Source organism: Ananas comosus, linkage group 1 (assembly GCF_001540865.1).
Source record: "Ananas comosus cultivar F153 linkage group 1, ASM154086v1, whole genome shotgun sequence".
NCBI classification, from domain to species: Eukaryota; Viridiplantae; Streptophyta; class Magnoliopsida; order Poales; family Bromeliaceae; genus Ananas; species Ananas comosus.
The window spans coordinates 11,999,715-12,015,748 of NC_033621.1; the positions used below are offsets into that span (position 1 = coordinate 11,999,715).

The following is a 16,034-nucleotide window of genomic DNA, read 5'->3' on the forward strand; positions in this document are numbered from 1 at the left end:
CCGCCCCTCCCCCCTTCCTCCCCAAGACCCTAAACCCTAGAAAACACTCCCCCTCCCCCTCCCCCTCTCCATTCCCCTCCACCCGAAGGTCCCCCAAACCCTACCTCCGCGACCCCCGTCCCCAGCGCCCGCCTCCGACCGCCTCCTCCTCCGGAGGCGGCGGAGCCGCCTCGTCTCTATCGCTGCCGCCGCCGAGGACGACGACGATCGGTTATAGAGACCCCAGGTACGCCGGGGTGCGGCGTAGGATCGGTTTCGGCCCCGCCGCCGCCGCCGCGAGAAAGGACGAGGCGGCGAGATCCGACGGCCGGGAGAGCGCCGGCGGGAGGATCCCATCAGGTGTAGGAGGAGGCAAGATCCGGTGGCCGATGGCGGTTTCGATTGCGGTTGGTGGAGTTCTATCAACTGTTGGGATGCTAATTCTACTTGTTTTTGGGATTTTTTTTTAATTGTTATTTTGCAAATGGATTTTAATGTTCGCAGCTTGCTGTTACGTGCTTCACTTCTCTTCTTCACAAAAACTTCTCCTTGCAGAGCCAGGTCACGGATTTACAGGTCAAATTCTAAACTTTGTAGTGAATTTCGTTGGAAATTATAACGCTTTACAATTTAGTGTGATTTGTATTTAGTGTTCTAAAATGTGTGATGTTGCTTTGGAGGATTATTACAGTTAGGAGTCTGTAGACATTCCATGTCAGTTAAGGGACGTGCTTGCGCGGTATGAGCTGAATGTCAGTTAACGGACTTGCTTGCGCGGTATGAGCTGAATGTCAGTTAACGGACTTGCTTGCGTGGTGAGCTGAATGTCAGTTAAGGGACTTGCTTGCACGGTATGAGCTGAAGCGAATGGGGCTTGTTTGGTTCTAATGGAGTTTATGTAAAAGTGCTGTTTGGGCAGAGTTGTTTGAAGAAGCACCGATATAGTTTAGTAAAAGCCGAAGCTTCTAATTAGAGCCTTTGCTTTTTGGGACCAAAAACTCATTTTCGATTCTTGCCATAGCAATTCTTTGGACTTTTTGTTAGAACTGCCTATTCTGTAGCAGTTTCTGTTTCCCAAATGAGATAAGTTGTTCTATGCCCTGGCTAAAAAGGCACTAAGTGATGGTATTATTATTATTTTTTTTTTGGTATCCAAAGAGTTTTACTAGATACTTACTGTTTTTTGCAGGACCGGCTTGTTATTGCCAATACAAGATTAAAACCATGTCTTTTAGATGGTCCCTTGGATATTGGCGACTCTGTATCGGACAACACCAGCCATATATCAAATCGAAGTCTAAAGAATTCTGCATTGTTTTTCTCACTTGCTATATTGTCCATCCCGCTAATTTTTCTGAGGTATGTTGATTGCGTGTCAAGATTAAGAAGATCAGCAGATTCTGAAGAAGTCTCCCTCAACAAGCAGTTAGCATATCGTGTTGATGTGTTTTTATCAGTCTATCCCTATTCCAAGCCATTGGTTCTACTACTTGCAACTTTCTTGCTGATATGTGTTGGCGGCTTGGCACTCTTTGGTGTAACTGATGATAGCTTCGCGGACTGCCTCTGGCTGTCTTGGACTTACGTGGCTGACTCTGGTAATCATGCGAATTCTGTTGGTGTTGGTCCTAAGTTAGTTTCAGTATCCATAAGTTTTGGTGGAATGTTGATATTTGCGATGATGCTTGGGCTTGTCTCTGATGCAATCTCTGAGAAATTTGATTCTTTGAGGAAGGGAAGAAGTGAAGTTATAGAGAAAGATCATACACTAATCCTCGGTTGGAGCGACAAGTTGGTATGTTGAAACTCATTGTTTCTATACTCTTCATGCAGTTTTCTTGTTTCTCTGAGAATTGTTACTAAGAATTTTCTAGTACTCAATCGTTGATCTCATTTCCTGTTTGAACTTTTAGCTACTTTTTGTTGTGCTAAACTGGAGGGATTTGAATGTATAATCTTATTTGCTTCAGTTTTATGTTTGGTCTCTCTTAAACAGAGCGGATTATTTATCGGCAAGATAGGAACTGAAAATTATAATGCCTGATAAAATTTGAATGTAGCATCCATTAATTATTTTCTTAGATCTACCTTTCAACTTATCGGTGACCTAGTTTGAAATTAATAAGCTTTTGTAACAAATAACAGAAAAGAGGCTATACAGTGGAGCCACATTTCTTTGTTATTTAGATGCAATGATGGCCAATAGCTGGAACTGCTGTCTCAGACTTGTCTGCAACAGAACAGATTGGTTGATCACATCCTTTCTGTTGGACTGGAAATACCTGCTTAGAGGAAATGTCTAAAGTAATGTTCATCTTTGTTTTGTAGTCGTGCAATTCGCTTTTAGTGACAGTTAGAAATAGGATCAGGCTTGCTCTTGCCCTTACATTTTTGTTGATATCGAACATTATTGTGTAAACTGTTAAATATCTCACTTATTTAGCAGAAAGTAATTTTGTCCTAGTATGTTTGTTGATTTCAGATCTTCTAACTTTTGTTATTGCTTTCGTCGTGTTTTTCACATACTGTACTTTATGGTTCTCCTACTAAAGTATTGCAGTCATGGAGAGTTCATATTGACCCACAGATTCTCTCTACTATGCTTCTTACTAAATATTGCTATATCATTATTTATTAAAAAACTTCTTGTTATGCTTGGAATTTTCTTCACATAGAAGCTCATTTGACTATATACATAACCTCCAGAAAGGTAACTAGGCAGCTTATTGTTCTTATGGAACTACTAGTAACTTTTTAATAACTTTCTAAATTTCTTTGCAATAGTAAGGCATGCAACAAGTAAAAGGAGCTTTTTTAAAAAAAAATTGGCTGGTGCATGCATTTTAAGTATCAATTATTCTGGTGGGAAACAGGGATCTTTACTGAATCAACTTGCAATAGCCAATGAAAGTTTGGGTGGTGGAAACGTGGTAGTGATGGCTGAGAGAGACAAGGAGGAAATGGAATCAGATATTGCCAAAATGGAATTCGACTTTAAGGGGACATCTGTAATATGCAGAAGTGGAAGCCCTTTGATTCTTGCTGATCTGAAAAAGGTCTGCTTCCATTTTTCTGATTTTCCAAATTTTATTATCTCTTTTGACACTATACCTCTCTGCTGGATCATGTTGTTATTTTTTTTGCCCTGCATATGTTTTTTTGTTATTCAATCTGCTGCTCAATGAAAGGTCTCTGTTTCCAAGGCTCGTGCGATCGTGGTGTTAGCTGAAGATGGAAATGCAGATCAGGTATTCTTTTCAGAACCTAAAGAGTTTTTATATTTTGGTAGATCTATGTCTATATTTGTATATTGTTAGATAATTTTGGACCTTTACATCATCAGTTTACTGCTATACCTCTGTTCATTCGCACAGTGCCTAGTCAACTGAGGATTTATAAATATACCCTTTAGTTTAAGGTAAGGAATCATTGAATTCATGGGGTAAGTTGGTTTTGTATTAGGCTTAGTTTTCTAAAAAAGACTTTTGTAAGTACAAGAGTATATATATATAAAAAGTTTATATTTATGAAGGGAATATAGGAAAATTAATATTTTGCAGTGATATGTATATATAGGTAAATGAATCATTTGGAGGGGTATATTTTTAAAACTTTCATGATTTATTGCAGAGTGATGCTCGGGCGTTAAGAACTGTTTTGAGCCTATCAGGAGTCAAAGAAGGGCTACGAGGACATATAGTTGTAGAACTCAGTGATCTCGATAATGAGGTCTTAGTTAAGCTTGTAGGTGGGGATCTTGTTGAAACTGTTGTCGCACATGATGTGATTGGTAGATTGATGATTCAGTGTGCTCGTCAGCCTGGTCTTGCTCAGGTTTCCTTTTGTTGATGTACTCATTTTTTTGCTTTCTGTATCATAAATTGATTTTGTGTACTTTTGTAGCTGGATTTTACCTTAAATCGGAAATAATATAATCAATATATTCAAATGAAATGATATATGATGAATTCAAGCAGTAATATTTCTGGAGTGGTTTATCCATAGATATGAAATTGAAAAGCATTACATGCTTCTCGGAACTTTTATCAATTGGTAGTCAAAAAGGATTACCATGAGGAAGAGTTTGCAGCGGTCAATATGCCCCATACTTCTTTGACAGATCGTCATTCACTATTTCTCCTAGATTTTTATACACAGAATGGTGTTCTGGTTATTTGTTCTTATTGGCTCCTCCTTTCTCATGTTTGTGAGCCCATATAAATCATGCAATATGATTGTTATAGCTGGTCCTTAAATTTCAGAGTCGCATTAGGTCCCTACTTTCAGAATGATGAGCTATGTTAATTTTAAGGTTATCAGAGCTTTTCATCTATGTAGATGTCTTGGCTTTTCATGTTTGGTTACTTACTACCATACATCATAGTCTAAGCATCTAAATTATTCTGTAACAGATTTGGGAAGATATTCTTGGGTTTGAAAATTGTGAATTTTACATCAAAAGATGGCCACAGTTGGATGGATTGCTGTTTGAAGAAGTACTAATCAGCTTTCCTGATGCTATTCCTTGCGGTGTAAAGGTGGCAGCTTATGGAGGAAAGATCATTTTGAATCCAGATGATTCCTATGTTCTACAAGAGGGTGATGAGATACTGGTGATTGCAGAAGATGATGATACTTATGCCCCAACAACATTGCCTATGGTGATTTTCTTTCCTTTATACCATGAGGTCATTACAATAAAATATTACAATATTTTGATCAGTACCGAAATTCTTCTCCTTATTACCCTGTGTTCAATGAAATATTGGATTTCTTGCCTCTGTGAGATTTTGTTCGTTAGTACCGTCATGCATGGAATGGAGAGAAGGAAAAGACAAAAAAAAAGAAGCCTTTTTGCTTCTGGTCAATAGGAGCCTATCATTGGATTAGTCACTTGTCAGCCCACAGAAACTGCAAATGCTTAGGATTTGCAGCAATTAGAACTTATGGAAAGTGTAAACCAATTTCATCCTTCAGGTCAAAGAGGCAGTTTATATTGACATCATTCGGCCTCCAAGACAGCCACAGAAGATTCTACTTTGTGGATGGAGACGGGATATTGATGATATGATAGTGGTAAGTTCTTCGTTCAAAGCCCCTAATCCATTTTTGTATCAATTCTGCAGGTCAAGAGAAGCTATCTGCCCAAAGATTTTGTTGTTCCAAAGTCACCTGAAAGAATACTATTTTGTGGTTGGCGCAGAGATATGGAAGATATGATTATGGTAACTTTATTAGGAACCAAAATGATACTTCCTCCTCGTTTACTTAAAATTCTGTGTCTGCAGATGTCTAGAGATTGTGAGAAGAAATTTGATCTAGGATCATGGGCAGTTTCTCAAACAAGCTCTTCTATTTCATAAACTTGATTTAAGATATTTGCAGTTTCTTACACAATACAGGACTTTTCTGTTGTTTTTATGCCTACTGTGATATTCAGTGTACTTTTCTTTATTTACTGATTTGGATATCAAAGGTGTTTATTTGATAATATACAATAGCTGATTAATCTTCCTGCTATGTACAGAATGATTTTTTTGAGATAGCTTCTTTTTTTTTGTGGGTCCATTTTTATGTCTGTTATTATGAACTTCTTTACATAGCAGTCATTTAAGTCTATGAAAATCTTCAGGAAACCATGCCACTATGACTGATGGATCATTAAGCAAACGTGATTGCTGGTTTCAATAGAACCAGAAATGCATTTCAGTAGTGTGCTTTTGCTTTAGAGCGAACATATGGTTCCTGCAAGACAACAATTCTAGTCAAAATATCGACTTGAATTTAGCTGCTAAATTCATATGGACTTTGCGTTAGAAACTAGGTTTATTTGTTGTACTTTCTCTGCTAAATTCATATGGACTTTGGGTTAGAGCTTGGTTTATTTATTTATTTTTTCTCTTCCATATCTCTTTGGAGTCCATCTGAGAAAAATCTGGAATAATTTAGTCCTAAATTCAGGTGTTGGATGCTTTTCTAGCACCGGGATCAGAGTTATGGATGTTTAATGATGTACCTGAGAATGAGAGGGACAAAAAGCTTGCAGACGGAGGTCTGGATTTCAGTCGCCTAGAGAATATAACTTTGGTCAATCGTGAGGGGAATGCTGTCATCCGCCGGCACCTGGAAAGCTTGCCTCTTGAATCATTCAATTCTGTAAGACCTTGAACTTTCAAATCATTTAACTCGCTGAGCTGTTGGAATCTCTCTTTTGAAACATAGCTTACTTCTTGCATTACAGATGCACCGTATATTGGTTTCCATTCACTTGTGACAAATGTATGCAGATTTTGATTTTGGCCGATGAGTCGGTTGAAGACTCAGCAATTCAGGCCGATTCAAGGTCTCTTGCAACCTTACTGCTCATCAGAGATATACAGGTTTATCTATATAATTTATTTTGTTTCTGTTCAAATTAGTGTACATTCCTACTTGTGCTATTTTTGCTATAATATTTTTATTTATCCAATTACATAGGAAACAACAAAATGCTGCTTATTCTTTGCATAAAGATGTTATTGTGATTAGTGGAGTTGTAATTTATTCTGTTTGATGGTCAATGCGTTATCTTTTTGTCTCTTAATAAAATTCAAGGATCCTCTATACTAATTAGCCCTTCCCTTCCCACTCTCCTGTCTCCATACAATGGGCATTTGCAGCCGATTCGAGCAGTCAAAGTTAACATGTATTAGATTCTTTTTGGTTTGGGGATTTCCGGGGCACAGCTGAAGTTATTCCCCTTATTCTAGCGAGAGAGTTAGTCGTTGCGGTCAAACTGGGTGATTCTGGGATAACCTATTAGTAGCTAATCCACCTCCCCCGAAATTAGCAGTATCCTTGAGTAGATCAACTGTATACATCATTTACTCATCCAGACAGCGATAGAGAAAATCTTATTTTAGGGCTCCTAGAGAGTTAACGTGATGAATTTTAGAGAATTGCTGATCAAAGAATATGGATTTGTTGTACTTGAACCAGTTTATTTTTTTTGGGTCATCTTAAAGCATATGCTTGTTTTTTGCGTAAATACTACACTCTGCATGCCTTTGAGTGTTGGCTAAATTATTTGGTGTTGATGAAGCTAAGTTACCCTAAAACCTTAAATGCAGGCGAAGCGACTGCCATATGAAGTAACCATGGTCTCACAAGTTCATAGAGGAAGCTTCTCCCAGGGTTCTTGGATTGGGGAAATGCAGCAAGCATCTGATAAATCTGTCATAATTAGTGAAATTCTAGATCCTAGGACGAAAAATTTATTGTCCATGTCAAAGATCAGCGACTATGTACTATCAAATGAACTGGTAAGCATGGCCTTGGCAATGGTTGCAGAAGACCGCCAGATAAATGATGTCTTAGAAGAGCTCTTTGCGGAAGAGGTACGGCTATTTTATTGCTAGGTAACCAGCTTTTAGTTTTTTGTGTGTGCGCGCCATCTTTTGTGATAACAAAAAGTTGAATGGTAGGGAGCTGCAACTTTGGCATATTCTTTGCCTAATGATTTCGTTTGTATTCATGCGTTCTCAAAAGTTGTCCTGTTCTTCTATTACTTAACCAAGATGCTTTACTGATGTCAATTGGATATAATCGCTTTATTTGTCATTTAATTCATTTGGTTGAATTATTTCTTGGATGAACCTAACTTGGATCTCCAGAACTAACCACTTCTGAATCACCAGGGAAATGAGATGCAGATACGACCAGCTGATCTCTACCTTCGAGAAGAGGAAGAGATGAATTTCTATGAGATAATTCTACGTGCTAGACAAAGGAAAGAAATCGTAATCGGGTATCGTCTCGAAAATGCTGAGCGTGCGATTATGAACCCACCAAACAAAGATACGAGGAGAAAGTGGTCGTCTAAGGATGTCTTTGTAGTCATAGCTGAGAAGGAATGACTTCATTGGATAGCCTATGAATGAGAATGGACTTTAACGAAGAAGAGAATAAAGCGAAGGTTTCGAACCAGAAGAAGCATTGAGGTAGCAACTGATGACTGATTGAAATGTTTACCAAAAACAATTACATTTTAAATGGCAAAAATGCGTCAGAGCTTTATGGGCGAAAACAACAGCATATATAGTGACGGGGGTAAAAAGACCAAGTAGACTATTGGCCCGAATCATCGTCGAACGTCAAACATCTCAGCAGCTCCTATCGAGAGCTGAGGAAATAGTTGGCCAACATGAGTTTGTTATACTGAAGCATAAAATGTAGAGCTTTATTCAGCATATCGATCTACAAATGAATAATATTGAGATGAAATGTCTCAATAAATGTGTAAAATTCTTCCCTTTTGTGTTAGATATATAGATTAAATGTACTATATTGCTCGAGAGTTCAAGGGGAAGTATAGTGTTACTCAGAGGGGTATATCTTTGAATGACCCCAACCCCGCAAAAGAAAAAAAGAAAAGAAGAATTGCGGATAGTTCAAAAGGCTCTGTAATTTTTTTTTCGAGAAGAGATTTAGGATCTGATGAGATTCATGTGAAAGCCTACAAAATTTTCATTGTAAATGCAAATTCAGTTCGTAAATCTGCTCGAATGATCATACTACTAAATGCTTATGCTTGTTTCTGAAGTGAATCAATTTATATGATTTCAGATTTACGCACTTGATTCTCCCAGTTTTATTATTTTTCATCAATTTCAAGAGCATACTGAGGGATGCTTTTCCCTGGCAGACCTGATTGCAAGTATGTTACTCAAGAATGAAAAGCTTTTCCTGTATCAGTAAGTGTTTTAATTACACATGGAGAGTTAAACTAGTGACTTTAAAAGAACTGGAAAAGCAAGATAAAAGCAGAAGCAAAAGCAGAAGCCCAGCTTCTGGGGTATGGTGTCTGTGTCTCCCTGTAATGTAGAATATCACATCGAATATTAACACTTAAACAACAAAGAATCAGAGGCACCGCGGAGATTAGGGGAGGTGTCAATGATGCCAATATACAAATGCCTGATCCTCGGTTTCATGCTTTGGAGACTAGGTTCTCAGTTGCTGGGCCGGACGCTTGGTTTCCGTCATCATCAGACGGTTGAGATTCGTGCTTTGCAGCTGCCTGCAGGACCCGATCTTGAACAGCTGTTGTTGAGGGTGAGGTCGGCAGACCAATGTTGTTCGGTTCTAGTTTTCTCACCACCCATGAAAATGCTTGGGCGCCCAACGTTACCGGCGTAAGCAGCAACCTGCTGGAAAGGAGAGGGAAAAGGAGTTTGTGCCCTTGCAGACTACTTTCTCATTTGAATTCATGCACTTACCAAGAGTATATAAGAAAATCCTTTTTTCTTTTTCTTTTTTTGAAAAATAAGATAGCGCGAGCAAATAAACAACTTCGTAGAAGCATTTGCACAAATTTGCATGTTCACAAAGGTATATATGCAAAAAAACAGGCCAAATGGAAAAAGAACTCATCGATGAAATATATTATAATTAGAGCTAGTTGTAGGCTTGTAGATCGTCGTGCCTTTTATTTTAATTTTACATTAGGATCATAATAATAATGTTGTTGATGTGAAGCCTATAATGCCAACAAGACGAATCAGATTCTACTGAATGATGGTTCACCACTATAATTGCAAGCTTGATCATTGGGCACAGAAGACATCAAAGAAACGGGAAAAGTAGTAGAAAAACAAATTACCTCACATCCTGTTTTAGATCTTCAGAATCCTCATACGAAGCAACACGTCGATATAGAGTCTAGCAAATATCCAATAATATTATCCATTAGTAAATGGTGATAACTGAAACGAAATGCTCAAAAAAGTAGGATGCATCACCGTATCTGGTTATTCTACTTGTTGATGGTATAGGAATGGGAGATACCGCTTTAGACAGAAAAATAACAAAAACGCAAAATTTCAGGTACCCAAAAGCATCATGTTTCTTTTTACCAGAATATCTCTTTCTTTGTCGATAGTTTGTCTGAATCAATGAATCGAACCAATTTTTAGGAAACAATACAAGTCTGTAAAATAGCAAAATTTCTTGATTCAACTTTCATTTGTTTTCTACATACCTGCCCAAGGCCCACAAGACCAATCACTTGCAGCGTCTTCTCCCATTCTGCAGTCAAATTATTAGCTTAGATTAAGAAATCAACATTAAAAATGGAACTGAACCCTATATCAGCCTCCCCAGTTAAATACTCTCCCGTAAAAGGGTTTCCTTGCAAAATATTCTAACAAAGCTAACCGTGACCTAGCAACATGTACTAGGCAACACGACAAACTAAATCTAGATGATGATGACTGATCAGTTCCAAGAAACAAAGCCTTCTCTGTGAATATGGTTTACTACATAGGTATGCTTAAGTACTACCAAGTAATAACACATGGAGTTGGGGACTTTCCACAATCTTTTAAAAATAAATCAGCTGGAGACATATTAATCAGTTATGACTACAATAACCTTTAATATCTTCGTCCACCAATATTTACTGTGAAATTATGTGAAACAACTATTGTTCTCCTATAGAGAACGGTGTTTTTATGTTTTTATATTGAACATTTACTAACAACTGAAGCTTAATGAACTGAAATGAATTAAAGCATCTTAGACCTCCTTTAATTATGCTTGCAATTTTTTGTGACGGAATGCAGAGCGTGCTCACCTAATAAAGCATATATAGCTGCAGATATGCCCTGCACATAAGCACCCAAAAACAGTGATCTACTTGAACTAGAAATATCCACAGGATTTTAAATAAAAAAAAAAAATTGACATGTCATGGCACAAGTATCTATTAACTACTGGATCTGATTTTATCCAAAGCAAATATTTATATGGAAAAGTAAGTTACCAATCCAATGGTAGAATAAATGGACTTAATGTGGATTATTATATAGATGATGTATTACAAAGAGGAGGAACCATACCAAAGCATATCCAATAACAAGGGTCGGGGTCGGCTTAATAACCTCAAGAATTGCCTCTGCTTCCTGAATGATTTCAAAGTAATTATGTGAAAAACTCAAGTCGAGATGTAACAGAATTACTGCAAAAGAAAATGGGAATATTGCACCGTTCAGGAACAATGGGGAATAGTAACCAAGGTTTAAGAATTCTGAGAAATAAAATATAACATATAATAAAAGCCACGACATCACGTCTCCAAATATTCCAACCATGAGCATAAAGGTTTATAATTACTTTATATTTTAAAAGAGGAAATGGATTTTAAAATGAGATAGAATATTCTTCGCAAGCAATCCATTATGAACGCATTAATATGTATATTTATACGGAGCATGATTGATAGATGACATTAGTTCTCGTAGCCCTATTTGTGTACAGGTCTCATGTGCAGAGGAAATGAGAAAGTTTCTAAAGTTAGATTGCACACTACAAAAACATAAAAACTAATATAAAAATATATATATATTTACAATGTAATTGCGGATAATTTCCATATTAATAATTACCTCACTCAAAACTGTCAAAGCAGTCTCAGGTTGGAGTTCCTTGATCCGGAGACTCTTCTTCGCCCATGATTCGAAACCACCTTTAACCAAATAAGGTCTCTGTCAGCCAAATATTCAATGTTAGGTGGAAAAGAATACATATACAGAGTTTATATATATATATATCTCAAAAGAAAGGGAAAAAACTGCAGCATATTACAAACTAGAGGGTTTGATACTTTGCCTTCACACCGAGTCTCTTTAAGGATCTCGCAATGGCTTTAGACTGAGTGCCATTCGCGTCCATAATGATGACCTTTGAGTCTTCCTAGATATGTATTGTTAGCAATCAGCTCCATGAAGCCAGACCATAGATCATGCATTTAAAATATCGGTAAAAGCCAATAGACCTCTCTCAAAATATAGCACAATTTGAAATGCATCCCTGAACTTCAAAATAACATTACTACCTAGCCTTATAGTTTGTTTTATTTCAATACCTGTCTGCCTGAATTTAACGGTACTTTTAACTTTTTGGACAGAATACTCTGTGTCTACAACTACACAGAATATTCTGTTGCTTGATTAAATTTTTTAGAATCTCCGATAAAAGTTGCTAGGTTCTAAAAGTACAGCAGCTTAGATAGTAAAAATCACAATTTTCTGAATGCAAGTATGCTATTCAAAATGCGCACTTATTCAACCTAGGTATGTATGTTTTTACCGGAATATTGACAGGCAAAATTCTAGTTCGTACTTTGACAATTTTCAAATTGCGGATGACAACGGCAATCAAGGCATTCTCTACATCTCTTCCACTCTTCAGCATTTTTTTCAGCGAACCATCAATCTGAAGATGAACATGAGACCATTTTAGAAGGGTGGAACTATAAAGGCAAAGGCAACAGGAACAGGCTCATAAATCACATTTACTACCAGTTCTCACAAAACTACAAGATCAAAATAACTTTTTACTGGAGTCCTGGAAATTAGAAGAATTTGATAAAATCGTCAAGTTTAAGTTATCGAGAGTACCCCTTTCACAAGTTAGTAGAAAGAGATTTTAGCATTCACATGCATCAATAGCTGCAAGGCGAGTAATGAACCTCAGGAAGAGTCACACTGGCATATTTAGACCTGGCTCCACGACGAAGGGCGGGAACACCATCTCTTTCCCTCAATTTCTGCATAAATATAACACAACCATCAACAGGGCTAGCTGAATTCACTTAGATGTTCTATCTATGAATTAAAATTGCAGTAGTACATGTTCTTATTTTCAAAGCTACAGTATTTGCAAGCAGGATTAGCTTACAATCGACACTTTCATATGAATAACATTAGGCAAAGGACCACTTAATGATTTAGATTGTGCTACCGGTGTTATTGTTTTGTCAACCCAAAGAATAATTGATACCAAGCTTGTTAACAAGTAACGTAAAACAACATAGCAACCATCAGAAAAGAAATATAAGGAATGCAGCGACATCGATAATTACTTCAGTTGTTTTCTCCTGGTCATGAAATAGAATGCAAATGGTGAGACTAGACATAGAGAGTAAGAAGGTTGGAAGAAAAATCTAGGGAACTTTGAACTACTACAGGGGGAGAAAACAACAAAAACAAAAGAAAAGCTGATGAAATTTACAATCTCTTGCCTCAGGCCGAACATCAACAAGTACGGCATTCTGGTCATTTTTCAGCAGCTCAAATGTTTCTTCAGGAGCCAAGTCACCAGAATAGCCACCATAAATAAGCACCCAGTAAAATGTCCTGAAAAGGCAAAATAGATCGGAAAACGTGATAATTTATCGAGTTTACTAATTAGTAAACAACATGGTTAGGATAAAACGGCATATAAATTTACCCTATAGTAGCTGAACTTCCTAGCAAAAGTGCGAATTGGACAATTGGATCATTTGGGTCCAAACCAAGATTCTTTTCAAATCCCTCAATGATGACATATACCTGCATAACGGTAGGCGCAACAGTTTTCTTTTGGGCATAAGACCAGAAACATTTTAAACTGAGCGCATCCACAAGGGTGTCAATATACCTGTTGAAAAGAATCTCCAACAGGACTCAAAATTTGTGAAGCTTTATCTTCAGATAAGTTTAATGCATCCCTAACATTTGGTGGAAGCGATGACTTTGCTGCTCCGTAAGAATATACCACAAAAGTAGCTGCCTTTCCCAAAGATTCCTCAAAACTAATAATTGCCCGTCTAAGAACGTCAACAGCTACAGCACCTGCTCCATACACATTTTCCTTTAACGCACTTGACAAGCCGGCTAATTGACCACCTGCTTGCTTCTTGGATATATCAACAGAAGAAAACAAATCACTAGCTACATTATCAACTGATTTTGTCACACTTTTAACTGCATCAGAAACTGATGATGTCAGCGAATCATACGTGCTCTTCAAAGCATCTTGTGCTCGATTTATTGATGTGTCGACAGATTCAAAAATTTGTGATACCGAACTTCCAACGCTTTCTTTCACATTTACTATTCCTTTAGTAGTCCCCTCAACTGTATCAGAAATTGGAATTGAACTCTCAGAAAGAGTACTTTCTCCCACATTGGTGGTCAACAAAGAATCAGAAGATGCGGACTCGAGAGCCGCGCTTGCACTTTGATCAGGAAAGTCAGGTATATTTACACGATCATCCCCACCAGGGAGGGCCATGGATGGTCGATCCAAATTTGTCACTTCCCTTGCTGAGTTGCAAGATATATCTGGTTCACCGTTAAAGTACTCTTTAGGAAATACACGTACTATATCATCAAAATCATTCGGGTAAGGCGAGAATATTGAGGAATCCGAGGAGCCTGACTTGTTGGGTATATCTGTGATAATTGATTGCATCGATTTGGAAGAATGAGCTCTGAAAGATAAATCATTCATATGTGTCCCATCTTGCATACAAAGGAAGTGCCTCTCCTCAATGGTCGATCGATCCTCTACTGTTTTCCGCAGCGAATAAAAAGCTTTCGTTCCCTAACAACAAAAGTTGCAAATGAGAACCAAGTAGTTTTGTTTTGTAAAAAATGTTGCAATGCTGCAATCAACTACAGTCCTAAACTTCAGCAATCTACCAGAGTCCAAAAAAAAAATCTCACTCCAACATCTTTTTCTTTTTTTTTTCTTTTTCTTTGAAATAAGGTGTATGGTTTTAAGCTTTCCTATTAGAAAATCTACATAGAACCAAGAATTTAAGGGCCATCGGTACGGGCAGTATCTACTGTGCCGTATCGTGCCAATAAGATATCGGCACGATACAACCCCCATGCTAATTGTACAGCTCAAAACCCTCTATTTTTTAAATTAGTAAGTAATTTTCTTAATAAAATTTAAAAGATTTGACAAAAATACATAATAAATAGTTATAATATTTTGTTGCTAAATAAATTAAATATTTCATGCTATTATGTGTCAGCACATATGAATATTTTGTGACCGGCACACATCAGCACGGCCCGGCATGCATTATGCCATACCGTGCCGGTAAGTTTCCAACATGACTCTGTGCTACGACACTTAAATCCTTACATAGAACTATTATGAACAGCATCAAATTCATAGAGAATCATGAATGCTTATGTTTTTAGTTTAGTTTGTTCGATGCTCATTGTTATTAAAACCGAAAACTAATCTAATAAAATTTGGTTCAGGAACAGTCTTAACACCCCAGCTCACCTGCACGGCGACGATCGAGTGAACCAAGTCACTTGCACTGAGGCCATAAATTCATCCCGTCAAATCACAGATTTTAAGAATTGATTTAAGGACCTATTCGAACAGAGGGGGCTTAGGACTGATTCTGATACCACGTTATGTATACATGTTATATATATCCATATCTAGGGCTAATTCCTCACATTATATATAAACATCAGGATTCTAATTTATATCCAATTTGCGACTAATATCCTGAACATTAAAATTTATATCACTCCACATATAATTAAATTAAATAATAAGAAAAAAAAGGAAAAGAGAAGAAAAAATTACCGGAGAAAGGGAAGAGGAGCAGTTCAATGCGGCAGAGCTCACGGGCAACATTTTTTTTTTTTTTTTTTTGGCACTAACCAAATAAATTACACAATCAAATCCCCATCATTTCACCTCTAAAAAAGACCCAAAAAAAAGGGGAAAAAAAAACTCCTCGATCGATCACTGGAACCAACAAAAACAAAACAACAAAAAATCAGACGGGTGTTTGAAATTCGAGTCCCTGATTAAAATAAAATGGAAAAAAAAGGAAACCTTTTTGCTTGGGAGAGGGAATGGGAGTATGGTTTTGGAGTGAGAGAAAGGGGATTATTATTATTTATATTATTATTATTATTATTATCCGTTTGATTGGCTACGGATTCCCGGGAGCGGCAAGTACGATCCGGATTTTGCGGTTGTGATCACGCACCGGATCGTGTGGCTCCGAGAGCCCGCTAATGAGCTCTTCCCCGCCACATGTGCTCCTTAGCCCAGGAGACCCCTTCACCTTTTTAGTTTTGCGAATTTAGTCCCTAAACGCTACGTTTTGTTATTGCTATAGTTGGAGGGCCATCTCGGAAAGGAGCATAGTAGAGGGGTATGTTTTCAAAATGAGTTTAGTTTAGGGGGCAAAATGCAATTTCTAGGCATTT

The 16,034-nt window shown here is 37.5% G+C and overlaps 2 protein-coding genes across 14 annotated transcripts; one reads left to right on the forward strand and one right to left on the reverse strand.

Moving 5' to 3' along the window:
* Positions 327-8,553, forward strand: LOC109715903 (probable ion channel CASTOR). 3 transcript variants are annotated; one of them, XM_020241144.1, is made up of 12 exons: positions 327-386; positions 484-555; positions 1,169-1,774; positions 2,853-3,035; positions 3,168-3,227; positions 3,610-3,813; positions 4,392-4,640; positions 4,957-5,055; positions 5,941-6,135; positions 6,267-6,359; positions 7,089-7,355; positions 7,656-8,553. In XM_020241144.1, the coding sequence occupies exons 1-12, from the start codon at positions 369-371 to the stop codon at positions 7,872-7,874; spliced, it is 2,265 nt and encodes a 754-aa protein (XP_020096733.1). In that variant the 5' UTR covers positions 327-368; the 3' UTR covers positions 7,875-8,553. The 3 variants fall into 3 exon arrangements, with proteins under 3 accessions (XP_020096733.1, XP_020096726.1, XP_020096743.1); XM_020241137.1 differs by lacking the exon at positions 4,957-5,055 and adding an exon at positions 5,106-5,204; XM_020241154.1 differs by lacking the exon at positions 4,957-5,055 and adding an exon at positions 5,106-5,204 and having other exon boundaries at positions 3,183-3,227; positions 7,656-7,874.
* On the reverse strand, positions 8,680-15,747 carry LOC109715925 (calcium sensing receptor, chloroplastic). Of its 11 annotated transcripts, none has more exons than XM_020241206.1 (15): positions 15,655-15,747; positions 15,400-15,564; positions 13,438-14,385; positions 13,249-13,349; positions 13,040-13,154; positions 12,488-12,565; positions 12,106-12,231; positions 11,626-11,709; positions 11,403-11,501; positions 10,857-10,919; positions 10,592-10,622; positions 9,998-10,044; positions 9,873-9,903; positions 9,620-9,678; positions 9,027-9,164 (listed from the first exon to the last, which is right to left on the reverse strand). In XM_020241206.1, exons 2-14 carry the CDS (start codon positions 15,448-15,450, stop codon positions 9,650-9,652), a joined length of 1,803 nt encoding a protein of 600 aa, XP_020096795.1. In that variant the 5' UTR covers positions 15,451-15,564; positions 15,655-15,747; the 3' UTR covers positions 9,027-9,164; positions 9,620-9,649. The 11 variants fall into 11 exon arrangements, 8 of the variants coding, with proteins under 8 accessions (XP_020096769.1, XP_020096761.1, XP_020096752.1 ...); XM_020241197.1 differs by having other exon boundaries at positions 9,033-9,167; XM_020241180.1 differs by lacking the exon at positions 9,873-9,903 and having other exon boundaries at positions 8,680-9,164; positions 12,139-12,231.

Coding starts and splice junctions, on each gene's coding strand:
- LOC109715925 (XM_020241157.1), bottom strand. CDS start 15,450: ATGTTGCCCGTGAGCTCTGCCGCATTGAACTGCTCCTCTTCCCTTTCT. Junction 12,566..13,039: donor TTGTTGATGTTCGGCCTGAG/GCAAGAGATTGT, acceptor ATATTTATGCAG/AAATTGAGGGAAAGAGATGG. Junction 10,045..10,591: donor AGCTATATATGCTTTATTAG/GTGAGCACGCTC, acceptor ATTTGACTGCAG/AATGGGAGAAGACGCTGCAA.
- LOC109715903 (XM_020241144.1), top strand. Junction 556..1,168: donor GCCAGGTCACGGATTTACAG/GTCAAATTCTAA, acceptor TGTTTTTTGCAG/GACCGGCTTGTTATTGCCAA. Junction 3,036..3,167: donor TTCTTGCTGATCTGAAAAAG/GTCTGCTTCCAT, acceptor GCTCAATGAAAG/GTCTCTGTTTCCAAGGCTCG.